The sequence below is a fragment of the Tachypleus tridentatus genome, chromosome 1 (genome assembly GCF_004210375.1).
Source record: "Tachypleus tridentatus isolate NWPU-2018 chromosome 1, ASM421037v1, whole genome shotgun sequence".
Classification (NCBI taxonomy): Eukaryota; Metazoa; Arthropoda; class Merostomata; order Xiphosura; family Limulidae; genus Tachypleus; species Tachypleus tridentatus.
Genome location: NC_134825.1, coordinates 55,009,807 through 55,031,854, shown reverse-complemented (window position 1 = coordinate 55,031,854; position 22,048 = coordinate 55,009,807). Strand labels below are relative to the sequence as shown.

At 36.1% G+C, this 22,048-nt stretch overlaps 1 protein-coding gene across 2 annotated transcripts in view; it reads left to right on the top strand.

The window, feature by feature from the left end:
- LOC143249195 (uncharacterized) overlaps positions 1-21,968 on the top strand; it is a 32,905-nt gene extending 10,937 nt beyond the window's left edge. For both annotated transcript variants that reach the window (XM_076498665.1, XM_076498672.1), the window contains exons 3-5: positions 8,723-8,891; positions 10,749-10,853; positions 21,314-21,968. In XM_076498665.1, coding sequence (XP_076354780.1) covers positions 8,723-8,891; positions 10,749-10,853; positions 21,314-21,471 — 432 coding nt within the window. In that variant the 3' untranslated portion in view covers positions 21,472-21,968. The remainder of the gene's footprint in view (positions 1-8,722; positions 8,892-10,748; positions 10,854-21,313) is intronic.
- Positions 21,969-22,048: the final 80 nt, after the last annotated feature.

Below are 22,048 nucleotides of genomic sequence, written 5' to 3'. Positions count from 1 at the left end.
TGTTGGTTGATCAACACGTGCCCACCCTGTCTTTTCACTCAACACACCCTTGGAGGCTGTAGCCATCCATGTTTCCTTGGGTCATACCATCACTGTTTGTTCTCTGTACCTGTCCCTTGGGGAGACATATGATCAATCAGATCTTGATGCTCTCGTTGAACAGTTGCCATCTCCATTTCTAATCCTAGGGGATTTTAATGGACATCATCCCCTCTGGGGAAGTGCTATTATTGATGGGAGGGGCATCCGATCTGTAGAGCGGATGCTCTCTGATCACAATCTTTCTCTTTTCAATACTGGTTCTTCCACTTACTTTCATGCACCTAGTCAGTCCTTTACTGCTATTGATCTCTCAGTTTGCTCCCCTTCATTATTCTCCCATTTTTCATGGAGGGTTGACAGTAATCCACTAGGCAATGATCATTTTCCGATCCTTTTGAGAGAGACTGGCCGTGGTCGATGCCATCCTACCCACGTGCCCAGGTGGAAGCTGGATCAGGCAGACAGGTCCACTTTCACTGCTCTCGCAAAACTTGATCCTGCCATCGTAAATCAGCCATCAATAGAGGACTGTGTAGCAGCGGTAACTGACTGTATTACACATGCAGCTGCTCAGTGTATTCCTAAAACCTCGACACGTTTTCCATGATATCCTCGTCCGTGGTGGAATCCTGCTTGCCACTTAGCACGGAAGGCTCAAAAGCGGGCCTGGGATACTTTTCGTAGATATCCCACACTTTCAAACCGGGTTGCTTTCCAACGGGCCGTGCACATGCTAGGTGGGTAAGACATCAAAGCCAGAAGGAATCTTGGATTAAGTTTACAATTAGCATATCTTCTACCACCAGTACCAAGATCATATGGGAAAGGATTCGAAAGGTTAATGGGCACTACAATTCTGTCCCCGTCTCGATATTACTCTCTGATGGTCAGGAGGTGACTGATGTCGGAACATCGCCAACACTCTAGGTGAAAGCTTTTGCCGGGTATCTAGAACTTCTGCTTGTTCCTCCACCTTCCTGGCCATCAAGACTCGGGCAGAGCGATCGCCTCTTTCCTTTCGAACTGTCTCTGTAAGACATTAGAAAGGATGGTTAATGCTCGTCTTGTTTGGTTCCTTGAATCAAACAATCTCCTCTCGCCCACCCAGTGTGAGTTCCATTGACAGCACTCCACCACAGACCACCTAATTCGTCTTGAAACATCTATCAGAGAAGCCTTTCTCAACCGCCAACATCTTGTATCAATATTCTTTGACATAGAGAAGGCTTACGACACAACATGGAGGTATGGCGTTTTGCGAGACCTCCATACATATGGGTTACGTAGCCATCTACCCATGTTTATTAAAAATTTTTTAATGGACAGGAGATTCCAAGTTCGTGTGGGTTCGACACTTTCCCGTTCTTTTGTACAGGAACTTGGAGTCCCTCAAGGCTGTGTATTGAGTGTTACACTCTTCAGTATAAAGATAAATATCATCACTAAACAACTCCCTCTCACTGTTGTGAATGGGCTGTATGTCGACGACTTTCACATCTCATATCAGTCATCAAACATGAGATATATTGAGCGGCAACTACAAACCACCCTCAATTGTGTACGGAAGTGGACTCTGGCGAACGGCTTTAATTTCTCTCTCTCCAAAACTGTATGCATGCACTTTTGCCGTCGACAGGGTATTCACCCTGATCCAGAATTTCATATCGGTGATGTTTTGCTGCCAGTGGTCCCGGAGACCAAGTTCTTGGGGCTTATCTTTGATCGTAAACTGACCTTTATACCACACTTAAAGCAGCTTCGGGTCAAATGCACAAGAGCACTGAACATCCTCCGTTATCTCTCTTCTACCAGTTCGGGGGCAGATCGCTGTTCAATGTTAAAGGTATATCGTGCTCTTATTAGATCGAAACTCGATTATGGATCAATGGTCTATGGCTCTGCCAGACCGCCTTAAAGATGCTGGACCCCATTCATCACCAAGGACTTTGACTCTGCACTGGGGCTTTCCGTACCTCTCCAGTTCAAAGTATATACATTGAATCTCATGAACCTTCTCAACACCTTTGCAATACCTACAATATACTTGAAACTTTGTTCCTTACCAAAGCATCCCACCTGGAAATGTGTTTTCCTTCCTCGGTGGGCAGTACTTTTCAGAACAGACGATCTGTCATTGCTCGTTTGGCCTTCGTGATCCGGCGCAATTGGATGAATTTGGTCTGTCCTTGGATAACATTGCAGATTCCACAGGTTGGCCCATCCCACCATGGCTTTATTACAGCCCCAAATGTGACTTTTCTTTCAGTCACCAAAAAAGGTAGATACTCCAGATTGGAAGTACCGTCTTTTATTCAATGAATATCTTTCAAACAATCATTCAGTTCCCATTTATACAGATGGTTCCAAATCAAGTAACTCAGTGGGCTCTGCTATGGTTTGCTATGGTTGCCAGTAGTTGTGTTCACTGCTGACAGAATCCCTTCTACAGCTTCTGTGTTCACTGCTGAACTGTATGCCATAGCTCACATCCTATTCTCGCTGCCTTCCATATCTGGAACTGATGCACCAATGTGTAGTTTGTGTAACACTCAAATCACTATCAGCCAACAAACTTTTTTCAAATCAAACCCAAAATGGACTTTGGCCATCTAGCGTCCGTACTTTCTTGCCATCTTTACAATTCTCAAAGACCAATGGCAATATTTTAAACATATTTTTTCCCAGGGTCAGTCTGTAACATTGGACAGAGTTATTGGTGATGGTGACTCTGTCCACCTTGATAATATTTTTAATTTTTTAATGGCCATTAATCTTTTTAATCTCATTTAAGTGTTGCATATTTATTCATTACACCTTTTTAATTGTGGTTCCTTTTTTACAATTTTAATCTCTCTCATTCAATTTGACATTGGACAATGGCCAGAACATTAAATAACTCGACACCAGGACTGGAAAGGCCAACTTCAGGTGACTAACACTACTGTTTGAACTATCCGTTTGAACTGCTCGTTAGTTGTCCTGGCGAGTTGTTATTATACTTTTGCTGCATATCATTTCACACTTTTACTACTTTACTTTTTAGTACTGGCCATATTGACTCCTAACCTGGAACCAGGGCTGGAAGGACCAACTTCAGGTGACTGACGGTGGTTTTTATACTTACCTGTTAGTCTTCCTGGCGGGTTATGATCATTACCATTCTGCTACAGGTAGTCCTTTACAACTTTGTTGACTGGATGTCAACATTGGTTTTACCATTTTCTGTTTTAATTGCCGCTTTGCTTTTATCTTCAATTACTTTTACAAATTTTACTCCATTTACTTGACTTTTATCTTTTACTGGACATTTGGCTACTCATTATTACGATTTTATGGAGTGTCTTTTAAAACTTTTATTCTTTTACATTTTGATAATAGCTGCTATGACACATAACCCGGAACCAGGACTGGAAAGGCCAACTTCAGGTGATTGACGGTGATTCTTGAACTTACCTGTTAGTCTTCCTGGCGGGTTATGATCATTACCATTTTGCTAGAGTAAATATTTTACAACTTTGAAGACTGGATGTCACCATTGGTTTTTACACCATTTTCTGTTTTAATTGCTGTTTTATTTTTACCTTCATTTACTTTTACAAATTTTACTCCATTTACTTGACTTTATCTTTTTACTGGACATTTGGCTACTCATTGTTACAATTTTGCTATGTATCTTTTAAAACTTCTATTCTTTTACATTTTGATACTGGTTGCTATGACACATAACCCGGAACCAGGACTGGAAAGACCAACTTCAGGTGACTGATGGTGGTTCTTGAACTTACCTGTTAGTCTTCCTGGCTGGTTATGATCATTACCTTTTTGCTAGAGTAAATACCTTATAACTTCTTATACTCTGCCTTCTATCTTAACATTGTAAACTAGGTGTCAACATTGGTTTTATTTTTTTTGTTTTACCTTCATTTCCATTTATGTCTATTACTACATTTTTTTTTAATTTTTTTTTACATTTTTACCGAATGTCTGGCACAGATAGCCTCGCTGCTTTGTGCCATAAAACACTAAATCAATACATTTTTACTTCAGGTAAGTTTGTCATCATTATGACTGAAACTTTAATGTGCTCCTACATATTTTAATTGATTTCCACTTGCTTCTTGTACCAAATCTCTCTCAAAACATTTCTTTCTCTTTCTTGCTAATGTTCATTGCAGATCTAATTTTTATGGATTGGACATCTCTAGTACTTTAACAGATCTTCCTTGTTCGTTTCCTGACTGCTCATTTCTTCCTAAGACTTGAGCAGCTTGGGAGGGAGATAGTATATCTTCTATATAATTTTTGTTGGTCTTGGCTCTCTATGATCATACTAACCATGATGACCTTTTGTGCCCATTTATAATGATTAGACATTATTTGTTACATATGGCTCCATTTCAGGGTTCCAATAATTGTTAATTCTTGTCATAAGACTCCTCTTTTTCCAGGGATCACTCACCTCTACAATTACTTGATGAATTCCTCAAATCATCTGTTTCTCTTTGGATATAGATGGTTGAAGGCTGTATCACATGAAGTCTGCCACTTGATTCATACCGACTTTTCAAATGAAATTTTGCATTATCTCGTTGCACCTCCTCCAGTAACACACGTTACAGTGGTTAGGTCTAATTGGGTCCAGGCAGCTCTGATGCCTCCATAACAAGCATTCCTCTTCCCCCACATTCCCCAGTTGTGTAGTGGAGCACAGTAAACCCTTGCTAATACCAGTTCCTAGTTACCTAAGTGATTATCTTGCAAAGTTTCTCATCAGTTGTGCATTTCTAATCATTTGACTAGCCAGATGGGGCAAAGTGTTCTCTTCATGTAATAGGAATGGACTTAAATCCCTGTTTCTGTATGTTAAGTGAATAAATTGTACAACAAACCACATACCAACCAGTATGGTCTAATCATTGCTGTAGTTACATTACACCTAATATCCTACTAATCTGTGTGCAAATGCTCATTTGGTCATATCTTTTTCTGCTTATCCATGGGGGAAAATTGACTGATTTTACCTTTCTCTTTTCATACTTCCATTTGGGCAGTGAGTACACCCATACTATAGGGTTTCACACTCCATGGGCTCTCCCCTTCACTTGTATCTCATTCAGTATGGTTTTACTATAAGAAAACACATACCTCCTCACTTTCCTTGTTTGAAGGGAGCTCATTTAGGTTTTTGCAATTGCATCAGCCCCTCCATTATACTGATTTGGTATTCTGGGTGCTGTTTGATGACATAAGAATATATTTCAGAAGTTAAAATTTTCCTTACCTGAAAATGTATTTCTAATAGATACTTAACTCTCTTCACACATCCATCCTTTTTCTTCCCTATTGGAATGCATTATTCTTAATTCTTTTAAGAATGAAGTTAATTTACCTTGCAAGTGCTTATGGGGATCTTCTGTGCATGGAAGATTTGTCAACCTCCTAGTTGTGGAATACTTGTCACAAGATAATTACATCATGCACTATATCAGTTCATGTTATAACACATCTTAGGTAGGAGGTAGCTCAAGGCTAGTGGCATGCACAAAATCTCAAAGACATATTTATGAAGAGTATCTACTATGTACAGAAGAGGTAGATGTTGATATGAAGTATGTTTTCAGATACAGAAAATGTTAACCTCAGAGTGAATATCTCATATCTGTATTACCTATAATCAGTTAACAGCTACTTCTAGAACCTTTAGGTAGGTATCAAAGTTAAATAAATTGTACCATAATATCATAGTATGTATCTATTTTTATCATCTGGACTTCAGGTATGTGACTAATGAAAACAAAGGAATGAATAGTATCACAAAAGGCAATTTGGCTTGTCAAAATCAGCTCTCCACATAGCAAAGCATCAATATGAAACTAAATGTTAGCTATTCATAAGCAAGTTTTATAGGACTAGTCAACTGAATTTCAGTGGTTGAATAAAAGAAAGCAAAAGATCATTATTAATGGAATCCAGCCAGAATGAAACTTTGAACTGTTGCTTTTTCTCATATAGAGGATGCTTGGATCGATTGACAAGTTAGGAAATACTGGTCAAAATTGAATTACCTTTAATAATACTAAGTGCAAGATCATACATTTTGGTCACCCATTTACTAGAAATAAACCACTCAGTAGTCTGATTGCAGAAATGAAAGTAATCTGGTACAGTGTACTGAAAAAAAATTTTAGTGCCAGTACACCATACCAAAAAACATTTTGTTAGGAGCATAATATCCTGATGCACAATAATGACTTGTGATGATATCAGTATGCCCAAGTATAGTTATTTTTTAATTTTAATTATAACATTTAGAATGTAAAATATTATCATGTGCAAAAAGTAGAATTTTGTATATGGCTTTGTACATAATGTTATTAAAAGAACTAAAAATGACCACAAACAGTGAAATTGAGCTTGGAGTTCCTTAATCTCATTATTATAACATAATGTACAGGGGAAACTAGAGTCTTTTTTGTCCATCTTGGTTGTCTCATTCTGTAAACTAAAACATTTAAATAAATAAGAAACAAAATCTTAAAACCAGTCCTTATCAATCATATACTTATCAAGCTTTCTTTTAAACTCATGGACCATCCTTTCTCTTAGAAAAATAAAACCATCTTTGTTGTATTTGTGTCCCCTATTCTTACTGTTCTCACAATTAAGTATGAAACAGTTGATGCTTCAACACTGCCATTTCCCTTTGCAATCTTAATGCCTCAGTTGGATCCCTTCTAACTTTTTTTTTTTTTTCAAGAGAAAAAATTTCAGATATCTTAACCTTTCCTCATATGACAACCCTCCATCCCAGGCACCATTCTAGTAACCCTTTTCTGAACCTTTTACAACAATTCAATGTCATTTGTAGAGTAAGGAGCCCAAGAAAGAATGCAGTTTAACCAATGACCTGTCCAATGCAAGTGTAGCATTTTTAAATTTGTATTCATATTTCTGTAGATACAATCTAAAACCCTATTTGCCCTACTACTAGCAGCAGCACACTGCTTGGATGGCTTTAGAAACTGATCAACCACTTTGTTGTTATTGATGTATTGTCCTACATTAGGGTATGGATTGTTGGTAAACACTTCAAATGTGAGAGGACCATTAGTGTTGTAAAAAAATGGAAAAATATTACATGTAGGTTGATAAAATACTAAAGTATTATGTTGAATACTTACAAGTAGCTGGGATAAAAAGAGCAAAATATTAAGAAAACTTAATTCTATAAGAAATGAAAAATGTAAGAGAATGAAGGTCATAGTGCTTTTGTGTAGAACTCTAATAAGAGCTCATTTGAAGTATTGTATGTTGGCTTGCATTTTTATTAAAGGAATGGAATCAACACATTGGAAACAAGAATAAATGCTAGCATGATGTACTATAATGATATCTGTGATAACTAATTCAAATTACAAATGCTGAAGAAGGATAGGCAAAATGTTTTGGTCATGTTTTCTCTGAAATGTATGAAATAACTATAGATTACTTCTGGCCCTTAATTATGTAGAAATAAGAGACAGTTTTGCCTTAAAATATTCATAAGTATTTTTCTACATCAGAATAATTTTTTTTGCATCTCAATTATATCACCATAATACCATTATTAAATGCCAATTTGTGTCCAGTCCAATCTATGATATTCACATTCATCCAATTACTTCAAAATTTGCAGAAATAAGGTTTTCTATTGATCAACAATGTACAGCTTTCTTTGCATTAAGCTGGTAGTTATTACCTATGAGAAGCATGTAATTTTAAGCTAATTGGTGTAATAAAGTAATTGTATACAATAAACAAAAAACAGAAAAATCCATTTGTCATATTTTTTTGTTTATTTAACATTCTTTAGCAACTATTAAGTGAGTGACAATAGTGATGCATGTTGTTTTCATAACTAGTTTTGATCAGTGCGTTATGCATTGTTGTTTGCATGTAATACTGCAGCCACTATTCTGTCAGGACATTGTTTATTAAGATTTTTGAGCAACTGAAATAATTAATATTTATCAATAAATGTCTTTTCATTGGTTAATATTTTAATTAATAATAACTACACTATTGTTTAGAAGACTATTAACTTGCATTTCAAACTATTAATTAATTTTAATATACTAGTTAAAAATTTAAGTATATTTTGGTACAGGCAGAGAAAAAGTCAGGTGTATGCATTGAAAGTAGTACAAATTGGCGAATAATGATATCAGTTTGAAACCTCAAAAGCTAACAAAATACTTTAAAAATTAGTAGACTTAAAGTTAACTGCACATGGTTTTTCACATTTCTTTTAATTTGTAGGTTGAACTGTAGGATGTATTGTATATAAAAAAAAAATTATCTGATTTTAATCACTGCCCAATTAGCTTTTCATTCAGTCCCAGAATACACTAATTGGGTGGTAGTAACTTGCCCTCTAAACCTCCAACAGAGCATCTCTTGTATGCATCCACATACATTTGGTGCCAGCTATGCCATAGTGTGTTCCACATATTTTCTTGTATTCTTACATATCTGGTTTCATCATCTAGATCATGATGAACTAAATACAGTTCATAAACCAGTTTTTTGGGTCTTCATGTTTAATGTTGTAGGTATTTTGGAACTTTTTTAGTTATGGGTTGTAACATTTTGACTATTTAATTTGATGACATGACACTTTTTTGGGGTTTTGTTTTTCCAGGAACAGGATGCCACTGAAAGTTTGGAATATAGTGATGAGTCTGATGATGATATATGTAGTGTGAGGGAATCCATGGAATTGATACTGAGACAGTCCCAGTCATCACAAGACCTAGGTTGTGACAGGCAGGATACTATTTCAGTGTCGAGCTCCATTATTTGGGCTCTTGGTAAGTGACAAGAAACTATTTTTGTTTCCAGTTTCACTCAGGTCTGTGAGACAGTAAAATATATGTAATGAGAGTCTATCTTAATTTAAAACTTTTATCATATCTTTTAAGTTGCTGAATAATAAGATAATTTTGTTTGTTACAAAGCATATCTTGCAGGCTGCCATTATTGAGCTAGTACAATTTGTGATAAGAAAGAATCCATCTTGGTCTGAAGCTTATATCTTAGTTACAGATATATGATGATAAAAACTTTGTCATACAGTTTCATCACGTGGACTCTAGGTATCATCTGTGTTCTTTTGTACAGTAGGTGATAACCTATTGCCATTTTGTTTTCTACAGTTTTATGGGATCAGATTTAGAGGCAAATGCAGTAAAAACATTTGATACATATACTAATCATGTGAGATAGAAGTTAGTGGCAAATAGATGTTGTTAGACAGCTTTTGCCTGCAAACTCTAGGTTGGGGATAAACAATAAAATTGCTTGGTATACAACTTTTTTAGGGTATAAATTAGCAAAAAACCAACAAATAAATATTTTTTAATAAAGCCATATGTAGACTGTTGGTAGGTGTTAAATAACTTACATTCTGTAAGTAGCTTCGTTATTGAGGAATAAGATATATACAACCTTTGCATGAAAGCTTTATGTAGATCTATGGTGAGTAAAAAATCAGATACTTAACTATCTTGAACTACAGCTTCATTACATAAGTTATTGGTAAAGTAGATGGTAAATTAGAAATCATCCCATCTATAGCATTTTGTGTTTGTAGGTTCCAAGTGGACAACAAATATGATAACCACTTGTTTTACAACTTAATCATGTAAGTGAATGACAAATACTTTCTTGTACAGCTTTACGATGTGGACTGTAGGTTTGAAAAAAATAAAATTCCATCATGGTATTCAGTTTTATCACAATGACTCTTGGAACAGTAGGTGATACGTAATAAGTAATATTTTCTTTGGTTTTTATCATATGGAGTACAAGCTAGTGACAACAGGAAGTTCTTTGATAGATTGTTTAAGTAGAGTATTCATGATGAAATTTGGTTAAACGGATAGCAGTTACCTGTTGTAGAAACACAAGTATAGAGGACAATGTTTTAGCAAGGTGGAAAACTTTTAAAACATTGTCCTCCATACTTGTGTTTCTTCAACAAGTTGTTGTCCATTCAAATAAAATTCAATAACAAAAATTACTTTGTTCGTAACTTCATCTTCTGTGTGTGAGATGATGTTGGTAACAAGTAGACTACTTTCTTTTGATACAATTTCATTATGTTAAGAAGTTTACTAACAGATAAGATGTACACACTTTTTAATGAACATCTTCATCATTTGAACAAGATAGGGGACAAAAGAGACTAGCCTTTTGTTCAGTGTTATGTAGGTGGATTGTATGTAATAAGATGTTTTATTATCCACTTTTATGCTCATGTTCTATTAAGTAACATTCATAGAGGTGATGAATAAATATACCCTAGTTTTAGCTTCCGTAATATCTTTGCTATAGGTATTTGTTTTGATGAGAAGGTATAAGCTTTATTTTATAATAAAGTTGAGTAATTTTGGTCTATTTGTAGAACTAATTAATATAATTTTTAAATTACTTGTTTTGAGTTTGTTGTCAAACATTCAATAATAATAATAATATTTTCTGATCTTAATGTAAAAAGAAGTGTTAATAATATATTGATATTTTCAAAAATTAATTTCTTAGAGTACATGGTGCCAATTAATGTTACTGGAAATCAAGTAACTGGCCACATTGTTTGCTCATTTAACACAAATAAATTAAATTGCAATGTTTGTTACAAAATAATACTCTGTGAATTTTTTGCTTAGATGATGGTGGTTTTCAGAATGATCAAGACCTTGAGGTTTTCAGTCATTTGGAACAACTAAGAACAGAACTGGAAACTGAATTAGGGTTAGAAACATTTCTGCAAGGTAAACCTGAAGTTAAAACTTTGAAGAGTTTATTAAAAATAGATACTTCAAACATCAAACCTAAAAGTATGTGTCATCTTGTTCCTGTGTCAGTACTTGTCACATTATTAGACAGTTTATAACATGAAATGTTTGTTATTGAATATCCCATATGTTAGAAGACCAAAGTTTTAGGAAAGCTTAAACAACAATATATATATATCTTTTAAAATAACAATTATTACCAAGGAAGCAAGGCTTGAAAAGTCTTATTTTTTTTCAAAACAGACTTACCTCATCTTACACAAAAGCTATCTTGATTGTTGTCTGCTATTAAAGCATTGCTGAAAGATATTTTAATAATCAATGCATCAGTCTCTATACCCCACCAGTTTTGCACCATTCCTAACATGTGCATATGATGTGGCTGCTTTTTACCAATGGTATGTGCCACCTATAACAGCACAGCTAGTTCTCTACTATTACTGCTGAATCCATACTTTCTTAATTGGCATGGCACTGTTAGGTGTGTGTTTAATATTTCCAAGCATGACTACAGTTTGGTTGTCCTTTGTTGTTGTTTCTGTTAAATTTTATTCCATTTCTAATTTTTGTTTAATTTCATTTGTCCATTAATTTATATTTGAAGTTTTCTGATTCCCAACTTGTACATGTTTTAGTATGAAGTCAAGGTTTCCTGTGGTGGACAATAATATTGATGTGACAGATGTTAATGCACATGGCATGACTTCTCAAGACAAGAAGTTGACTTCACTTGCTGAGGAAGTACATACCTTAGTGTGCAGGGAATGACTCTTGTATTCAGCTGGCATTTTATTTTTCTCTTGACACTATTTCCGAGGAAGAAGACTCTCATTGAGTTGTCACTTTGGTCTCTCTTCTTTCAGGTACCTTCCCCCCAATTGTCTGCTGCCACATTTTTTAGTTGGAAAGACATGTTCTTATCCTACTTTTTTCCTCTATCTTCAAGTTTTCCTTGGAGATTTGTGGTAAGCTTTCATCATAAATACTTCACATCAGGTTTATATCTGTGGTAGACCCAGCTCTGATGCCCTTTGTTTGCTCTTTATACATGGGACATTTGCATATTTTACGTCATCAGTCTGGGACTTTGGTGGTAAGTTAAATATTTAGGTGTATTTTGTTATCTGCGTTACTTTAGCTTAATGGTACATTGCATATTGATTAGTACTATGTTCTTATCCTACTTTTTTCCTCTATCTTCAAGTTTTCCTTGGAGATTTGTGGTAAGCTTTCATCATAAATACTTCACATCAGGTTTATATCTGTGGTAGACCCAGCTCTGATGCCCTTTGTTTGCTCTTTATACATGGGACATTTGCATATTTTACGTCATCAGTCTGGGACTTTGGTGGTAAGTTAAATATTTAGGTGTATTTTGTTATCTGCGTTACTTTAGCTTAATGGTACATTGCATATTGATTAGTACTATGTAATTTCAGTAAATATAATTGTTATGCACGTTTGTTAATTTTACGTATTTTGTTAGTTCATTAATTGTGACTTGTGGCAAAATAATTATTGCTTATTCAGGTATTTTCTAGTTAATTTTTGTTTTCATTCGTTATAATTCCATGTTTTGTGTACTAGGTGCATTTAACTTGTTTGTTTGTATCCTATTTATAAGTCCTTTATTATCTTGACATGTTTTGATAGTTTGTACCTTACTTGTCTTTAAAACTAGTAACATATAATTCATAATTATATTTATTTTTTGGTTAATATAATTGTTTAGCTTATGTCTTCTCATCCTCATTTCTATCAGTGTCAGACTTACATTTTGAAGAATGGTATGTTAGCCATTGATTATTTATGTTTTCTTAGTAATTTTGATCTCTTTGCACATCCCTTTTCATTGCATATTTTGTGGACTGGGTACATTTTAAATAGTTTTTGTGTATGAGTGCTTTATTAGTTAGGTATATTTTATCAGTTTGTACCTTCCATATTATTGCTACTAGTAACAATTAATTTTTTACTTTTGAATAATTTTTGCCATTGTTGAGCACATACCTTCTATCCTAATTTTAAATAGTGTATGTCTTAATACTGTGTCCTTATCTTCTAGGTTACTTTCTCTGCCTGGTACCTTAAGTAATGCTTATCATGTCTTCTAGGTAATTTCTGTCAGTTGGCAAATTCATTATTTTTACATTCTCTGTGAACCAAAAAATGTTTACTTTCCCCATGTGATGTTGGTCAGTTCTTTGTTGCATGCCATTACTACAAGTAATATCTCTTCATTGTTCAATCTGAATATTTTCATGAGTATTTAGTTGTGCTGGCCCATTCTAATTTTCATCAATATGAGATAACATTTTGCATTTTCATTTCACTGGCATGTTCATTTCTTTCCTGTTTAGAGGGCAGAGTTTATTGTAGGTTCCTTTTCTTCATTTATGTATGAGACAGCTCTTTCTGTGTTTCATTAGGTTATACAATCCTTTTCATTCTGTGAGTCTTGCATTCTTCCTTTTCTGATGTGACTGACTTCTACTTGCTTCCTTCTGTCTAAAGTTCATATTCCTTTGCTCCTACAATATGGAGAATGGTTTGACTTCCTTATGATATGGGGGCAGTCTATTATGGAAAATAGGAGGGTTCTTCTTTCCAACATCAGTCAGGCTCAGCTGCCTTCTCTTTGTCTCTGGATTTGAAGCAAGCAGTTCACACATCTGTCAACTTTCTTGCAGCTCAATATGTTGCATATCTATGGGGATGTGGACTTCCATGGAAGCTATCATTCTCATTGGTGAACACTTCTTGATCAGTGGAATTTCCTGGATCTGTGGCTTGGTGGTTGAAAAAAACCATACCACAGCAGGGGTTCTACTTACTCTGCCTTATTTGAATTTATATCTGTTCCATACCCCCTCGATGTGGATTCCTGTACGTGGTGAGGGGACCTTCCAGGGAAGGTTCTGTTCTTTCAGGTTACCTCCTCGGGAATCCAAACATCCACCCATGTGTTTGCCATGCATGGTGACCCATGAAGGGGGAAGGAAAGGATCCTGGTGGCTGAGAAGTCCAACCCTAACACACCACTTTGGCCTTGAATTCCTGTATATAGGCAGCCTTGGGGTGGCCCCCCTAGGGTTAATCGACTGGTCCACTAGGGTCAACCAAGTACCAGTGTTTGATGTTCTTAACAGGTGTAGTGGACATTGTGTCAGATGATGGTGTTTGAGTGTAGTGCTCACAAAACCCTGGTATTGCTGCAGTATCCTTGTTTGGCATTGTAGTGTGTCCCCTCATATGACTCCATGGTGGGTAGGGTCAGTGGGTGCTGAAACATTCTTTTTTTGTTATGGATCCCCCAAATAGAAACTTAAGTAAATAAATAAGTAAATGGCCATGTCTTAAAGATTTTGAGCAGCAATATTCAATATCTGTAACACATGTACCTCATTTTTATATATTACATTCTCTTTCAGACAAAAGTTTTAGGGCAAATGTTTTCTTTTTATTCACAAGGAACTAGAGGGACTTGCTGGCTCTCCAGAGTCAGTTAGAAAGCTTTGCTTTGGTGACATATTGGTGGAAACATCCACATCTCAACACAGTGAACTCCTCTTGCATTAAAAGGCAATTGGGGATATACCTATTGAGGTTATGCTTTATGCTACTTTGAATTTGTTATGAGGAGTTCTTGTTGAAAGGGATTTGAATCACATTTCCTATTCAGAGATTCTCACTGGTTTCTCCACCCAAGGAGTTTCTGCAGTGAGGCGTATCTCCACTTGTAAAGATGGAATTATGATGCTGACCAATGTCCTCATTCTAACATTTACATCACTGCATCCACCTGCCACCATCAAGGCATGTTATCTTAATTGGAAGGTACAGTCATATATTCCAAACCCTCTTGGATGTTTCCAATGTCAGTGGTTCAGTCACTTAAAGACATCGTATCGTGGTTCCTTGACGTGTGCTCGTTGCAGTAGCAAGGACCATGATGCCTGTGAGCGTGAAACAGACCCTCATTGCATCAGTTGCAATGACTCTCACCCATCCTACTTTTATTCTTGCCCTAAGTGGTTGGAAGAAAAAGGGGTGCAGTGTTTGAAGATGATTCAAAATATTACTTACCCTGAGGCTTGAAAGTTACAGTCCACCACTTCATCTCGGATGTATGCTGCTGCACTTCATTCCACTACTACAGTGGGAGTGCAGACAGATCTCTCTGTACCTCCAAAATAATTGTTCTCAAACCTTATGAAAAGTCTTTTGACCTCCATGGTTAAAAAAAGATGAATCAAAATCAACACCCATCTCTGTCCCTAACATTCATTCCAGCAAACCCCAAAATCCACTTCCTTTGGTTCTTGGTGTGGTAGTTCCTTGGGTGCATCTTCTTCTTTCACCCCAAGATGCAAAATGATCATTCATTCATGTCCTCAGTCACTTGAATCCTCTTCCAATGACAAAGATCTGCCCAATTGACCCAGGGCAGGATCCATGGAGGTCAACAGACCTCCCTCAAATAAAGAAAAAGATGCGGTCGAAAACAGAAGGGCTGTCCACCCAATTTGCCAACATATAAATAAAAATAAATAGCCATCTTGATACAATGGAACTGTTGAGGTGTACATAGCCGTCCATGTTTCCTTTGGTTGTACCATCACTGTTTGTTCTCTCTGCCTGTCTCCTGAAAAGACCTATGATCAATCAGACCTCGATGCTCTCATTGAACACTTGTCATCTCTCTTTTTAATCCTGAGGGACTTTAATGGACATAATTACCTCTGGGAAGGTACTGATATTGATGGGAGAGATTGCTCCATTGAGCATATGCTATCAGATCACAACCTTTCTCTTTTCAATACTGGTTCTTATACTTATTTTCATGCATTTAGCCAGTCCTTTACTGCTGTTGGTCTTTCAATTTGCTCCCCTTTTCATGGAGGGTTGACAATAACCCATGAGGCAGTGATCATTTTCCTATAAATTTGGGAGAGACTGGCTGTCATGGATGCCACATGATCCATGTGCCCTAGTGGAAGCTGGTTCAAGCCAACTGGCCCTCTTTCACTGCTCTTGCAGAACTTGATCCTATCATTGTCTGTAAGTCATCCATAGATGACTGCATGGCAGCAGTGACTGACTGTATTATACAGGCGACTGCTCAAATTATTCCTAAAAACTTGGCATGTTTTCCACAATATCCTCATCCGTGGTGGAATCCTGCCTGCCACATGGCATGGAAGGCTCAAAAATGGGCCTGGGATACCTTTTGTAGATGTCCTACACTCTCGAACTGTATCACTTTCCAGCAGGCCCATGCACATGCTTGGTGAATAAGACATCAAAGCCAGAAGGAATCTCGGATTAAGTTCACAACCAGCATATGGGACAAGATTCAAAAGGTCAGTGGGGAATATAATTCTGTCCCCATTCTCGATCTTGGTTTCTAATTGCCAGGAAGTAGCTGATACTCTAGATGAAAGCTTTTGCCAGGTATCTAGCATTTCTGCTTCATCCTCCACCTTCTTAGCCATCAAGACATAGGCAGACTGCTCACCTCTTTCCTTTCAAGCTGATTGTCTCTATGACTATAATCATCCCTTTACACTGGTGGAACTCACACTGGCCCTTCATCAGTCTGGCATTCCATCAGTCAGACCTGATGATGTACACTACAAGATATTGTGCCATTTATCTCATGCTTCTCTTGCTATTCTTCTGATTGTTGGCAGGAGAATGCTTTTCCTCATGCATAGCACCAGGCTATTGTCCTACTTTCTCTAAGCCAAGGAAGGGTCCCAAGATTCCTTCAAACTACTGTCCAATTGCTTTGACAAGCTGTCTGTGTAAGACCTTAGAAAGGATGGTTAAAACTCGTCTTGTTTGGTTACTCGAATTAAACAACCTCTCACCCACCTAGCACAAGTTCCGACTGCAGCACTTCATCATGGACCACCTGATTCGAATTAAAATGCCAATCAGAAATGCCTTTCTCAGACAACATCTTGTATCAATATTCTTTGACCTTGATAAGGCTTATGATACTATTTGGAGGTATGGCATTTTGCGAGACCTGCACATATATGGATTTACGTCGTCATTTGCCCATTTTTATTAAAATTTTGATGGACAGGAGATTCTGAGTTCTTGTGGGTTTGACACTTCCCGTTGTTTTCTACAGGAACTTGGAGTCCCTCAGGGCTGTGTTTTGAGTATTATACTTTTCAGTATAAAAACTAATACCATCACTGAACAAGTCCCTCTTACTGTTGCAAATGGGCTTATGTCAACGACTTTCACATCTCATATCAGTTGTTGAACATGAGGTATATTGAGTGGCAGCTACAGACTGCACTCAATCATTTACTTCTTTCTCTCTCAAATTATTTACATGCACTTTTGGTACTAACGGGGTATTCACCCTGATCTTGAACTCCATATCAGAGAAGTTGTGCTACCTGTGGCAAAAGTTTTTGAGGCTTATCTTTGACCATAAGCTGACCTTTATACCACACATCAAGCAGCTATGAGTCAAATGTTCAAGAGCACTGAACATTCTCTTCATTTAGATCACAATAAGCCACATCTTACTGTCTTGTCATTGTTACAACTCTCAGTGATAGCACCATTTTAAACGTTTTGTCCCAAGGTTTATCCATAGTGTTATAGTGTCATTGGCAATTTTGACACTGTCCACCTTATAAATGTTTTTAGTTTTTAAAAGCCATTAATCTTTTTAATGCTATTTAAGTTTTTAACTTATAAATTATACCTTTTTTAATGTGATTCCTTTTATAAGAATTAAAGTACAATTAGTTTGATTTGAAATTACAAAATTGTTGTAACGTGAAATAACTCAAAACCAGGACTGGAAAGGCCAACTTCAGGTGACTGATGCTGATATTTGAATTTAGCAGTTAGTCATCCTGGTGAGTTATGATAATTACAATTATGCAACAGAAAGTCCTTTGCAACTTGTAATACTGTTGTGTCTCTCTTACTGCTGTAAACTAGATACAAAAATTGGATTTAATGCTATTTGTTTGTATATCAAAAATTAAACTTTTTGTTTTACCTTGATCCATTTATGAATTTTAGTAATTTTACTTTAATTTTAACTTTTTACCAGATGTTTGGTGCAGATAGTCTAGTTGCTTTGCACCATAAAATGCCAAACCAACCAACCAATACATACCCCTCTTTAGGGGTCTAAAGTTCTTATTATGACTCCCAGGAGATTTCCAGTGTCTGGTCAATCAAGGAGTCTTTCTACAAATATTTCTTGAGTCTTGTCCCACCTCCTTTCTTTCCTGTGGTAATTTGTGATTATGGTAAATTCCCACCTTCCACTGAGCCAGGAGGTACCATTTCATGGTTTCTGTGCTTTCAGATCCCAGGTCTTTTTTGTGGGCTCACTTCTGCTACATTTTGGTCTTTGCTTGCCTCTTTTCTGGCTCCTTCCAGCTGGTGGTAATTTGATTATCTTCCACCAAGATTCTCAACACATTGTGGTTCCTTATTCTGAAGGTGATGCCACTCTCTGTCTCCATGAATGTTTTTGTCTTGTCCATTGTCTTAATCAGTGGTCTTACTCTGCATTTTACATCCTTTCTTCCTGTTCTGTGAAATCTTTTATGTCTATTTCCCAATGATATCAGTATTCCTTTGACTTTGGTCTCTCCACAATGACTTCTGTCCTTCCCTGTTCTTCACCTGTTAGTTTGTCTACTTCATCTCTACCCAGGTCTCAGGCAGCATTGCCTGTCACCTATTTAAATCTCAATGTGGTCCTTTTGGCCCTTTTCCATTATACATTACAGCTTTTGTCCTAATGTTCCATCTACCTTCCCTCCCTCATGATCTACTTCTCCTACTTGCTTTTAGTTGTTATTCAGATTTTTATACCACTCATTTTAGCTACATCCTTACCATTTCTCCTGTGCCACCTCTATCCCAACCTCAGTCCTTCCTTCCATGCCTATGCTGGTAGTGACAGTGTTCTGGCTTTCACACCAGTGTCCTTACTTTCTATTTCCCATATACTTTCAATCTGATCCAGATAAGCTTCCTTATCTGGGTTCATTCTTTCAGGTGTTATATGACACCTTCCTTTTGAGGTTCAAATTTTGCCTCCTTATTCCCTTGAACCTTTCAGTTTCTAGTGTTTTGTAACTTATTACTCTCTCTAGTTGAGCTCATCAACTCATCCAACTGGCTTATCCAAATGTTTTTCTGGAATGTTGCCATCTCCACAACACTTCTTCACATCAAATTTTTTACATTACTATTTCTTTTGCTGCTTGTATTTGACTTCCTTTGAAGGGAATCATTCAGCTGGAACATGAACTATTAGAAATGTCTTTCATTTGTTATCTGCTAGATCTGTTGGGTATTGTCTTTTTTCTATGGCATTTCTACACATATCTATTTGCCTTTGCATGGGGTAAATCTTTTCACTTTCTTTCATCTATGTTTTCTTCTTTCCTAATCTTAGCATCTTCTTTAGAGATCCCATGCTGTGGTAGATGTTGCCTGATCAGGTATACATTGTTTCAAATCCACACTAATTGAAGTAACTATATAATGCTCATAAATGAGATAGGATGTTTCTGTGATGGTATATATGTATATCTATGTATTAGAAAGTGTTAAAGCTATACCTTTTAATGGACCATCACTCATGGACTTCCTGAATAAAGCAGAAGGGAATGTTTGCCCACCACTGCCAGTGTCAAACTTTTCTTTTTTAATTAAGTTTTGGTCTGCATTTGAAAATTGGGAAATGTAGTGACCTGTTGCACTGTGTGATGTTTCCTTCAGACTCACCACCACCTTTCTCCCCATTTGTATTTTAGTGGAGCATGGAAGTTCATACCACTCTTAGTTCCCAGTCATTAAGGTGATGGACCATAAAGGCTTCCGCATGAGTGTAATTCCATGTTACTATTCTTGTGCTCATTTATCCATTCAGTGAAAATAAGGCAAAGCTGGTTCCCTACTGGTATTTCCCTGCCTGGGCAGACCGTACTCAATAAAACCAAGGATCAAATAATAATTTGGGCCAACCTTTGTGAGATCCTCTTCATAATTTCAGGTTCAGGATGACAGTGCCCTGTTCCTGTGGTTGTGTGCAATAGGTATCTTTCTTATTAATTCTGGTTGCAGAAATTTCTTTCCTGCTTCTACAGTTGGGTTTGATAAACTGTCTGCCTCATAATACCAGCAACAGGAGATCCACACACTATTCCAATGGTTTGGCAAATGCTGCTTGCCCTCCCTATAATTTCAAATACAGGATGTCTCTTCTTTGCATTCACAGTTGAGTGAATTAGGATTTTGCCAGTAATAGTAGTTACAGCTTACTCTACTACTACAGTTGAGTTAAAATAATGCCAAGTACAGTTTGTCAAACTTCTAACTCCTATGGAAGTTTTGAGAGTTTGTCTAGTTACGGTTGTTATTCTCTTCCTCTTCATATTTCAGGTTGCTTGCCCAAGCCACTTGTTTTGTTTTTCATATGATTCTACAGCTTGCATTTTTCCTAACATTTTTACAACTGTGTAAACATTACATTTCCTGCTTATTGAACATTCCATTCCTCACTCCTTGGCAAAGAGCATGCCTGTTACAGAAGTAGTGCAGTACCCCACAGGTATGCTTCATTTCCATCTCTAAGCACACCCGTTCATTCTGGGTGTTTTTGTTTCCACTTTGTTGTTCATTTTATACCTACACTAACCCTCCACCTTTATGATGTGGGATTCCAGTTTTTGTATTAGAGAAAGTAAGTTTGTTTCTGAAATTAACATTTTGTTACAATGAAAATGTATTTCCAACATGTACTTACCTCTTGTCACACATTTACCACTAAAACCAGTGTTTTCATTCTAGTATTTGTCAGTTCTCAAAAGTGAGAATTGAGTGAGATTAGCAGAGGGAGCCAGCTGTGCCATTATAGCTGGTGCAGTATTATTACTGGAGAGTAGTCGCATACATGTTCAGAATGTGGCATAACTGGTGGTGCATAAAAACTGGTGTGGTAATGTTGATAACAAAAAATTAGTTTAGGAATGCTTAGAAAACATACAAACATCAAGATAGCTTTTTTGTGACAGGAGGTAAGTACCTATCAGAAAATGTGTAAGAAAACATCAACTTTTGAATGTTTGTTTATAATTTTGAACTGGAAACAAATTTGTAGTATTTAAATTAAGAATAGAAACAGCTTTTTTAACAATAAAATTTTTAACCTATTACAACAATATGTAAAATATAAAATTTCTTTTAATCTAAGTAAAATTTTCAAATTTTGCATTATTTTAACATGTCTGAATTTTAGAAATATTTGTATTTGGTTTATATATATCTTTTGTAAGATTGTTTTCATATGAAGTTAAACTGTTTATATTTATATATTATTATATATTCTTCATGAAGTTCAACTACTTTTAAGTTGCCCTTTCTTTTTTTGAAAGTTTACAAAGAAATGCAAGCCTTCCATGACGATGATGATGCAAGTATTTCAGAAGGACTAGATCAGGTACATAGAATTTTAGGGCCAGGTCGTGAACACTTAGCCACAATGATTCTTCAGTTAGTTATGGCAGATGGAATATATACTGAAGGAAATTAATAATTATGTTCATGGTAGTATGAGAAAGCTCTCACAGATCACATACGAAAGAAATCTGTGTGCATTTGTGTTGTGTGGCACATGCATAAAGAATAACCATCTGCGTCATTGCCGAAAATGTAAAAGTCCATCAAAATGAATGCAGTATCAAAATGAAGCTTCTTCTGGTTCTTTCATTTTATGTTTAATAAAATGGAAACTTTAGTAATTTGCAATATCTCATAACTTTGCACTTAATTTTTTGCAGGAAAATATTTAATCATTTGTATTTTGCAAAGTGTTTTTAAAGTATATCTCAGATGATTCTGTTAATATGTATAGTGTGTGTATGAATGAATGAACATATCTTGTAAAACAGTAATTACCTAGTACCTGTAAATTTAATATAAAAATTTTCCTGTATAAACTTTTTTGTATAAAAAAACAAATTATCATTGTAGTTAAAATTTCACAAATTTTTTCATGTATTAAGCAATAAATAAATTATTTAATTTGTATCTCCATTTGTACTTGGTGCACCTTCCTTTAAAGCATGTATTTTATAATCAGTTGTATAAAAAATTTCTTTGGAGAAAGA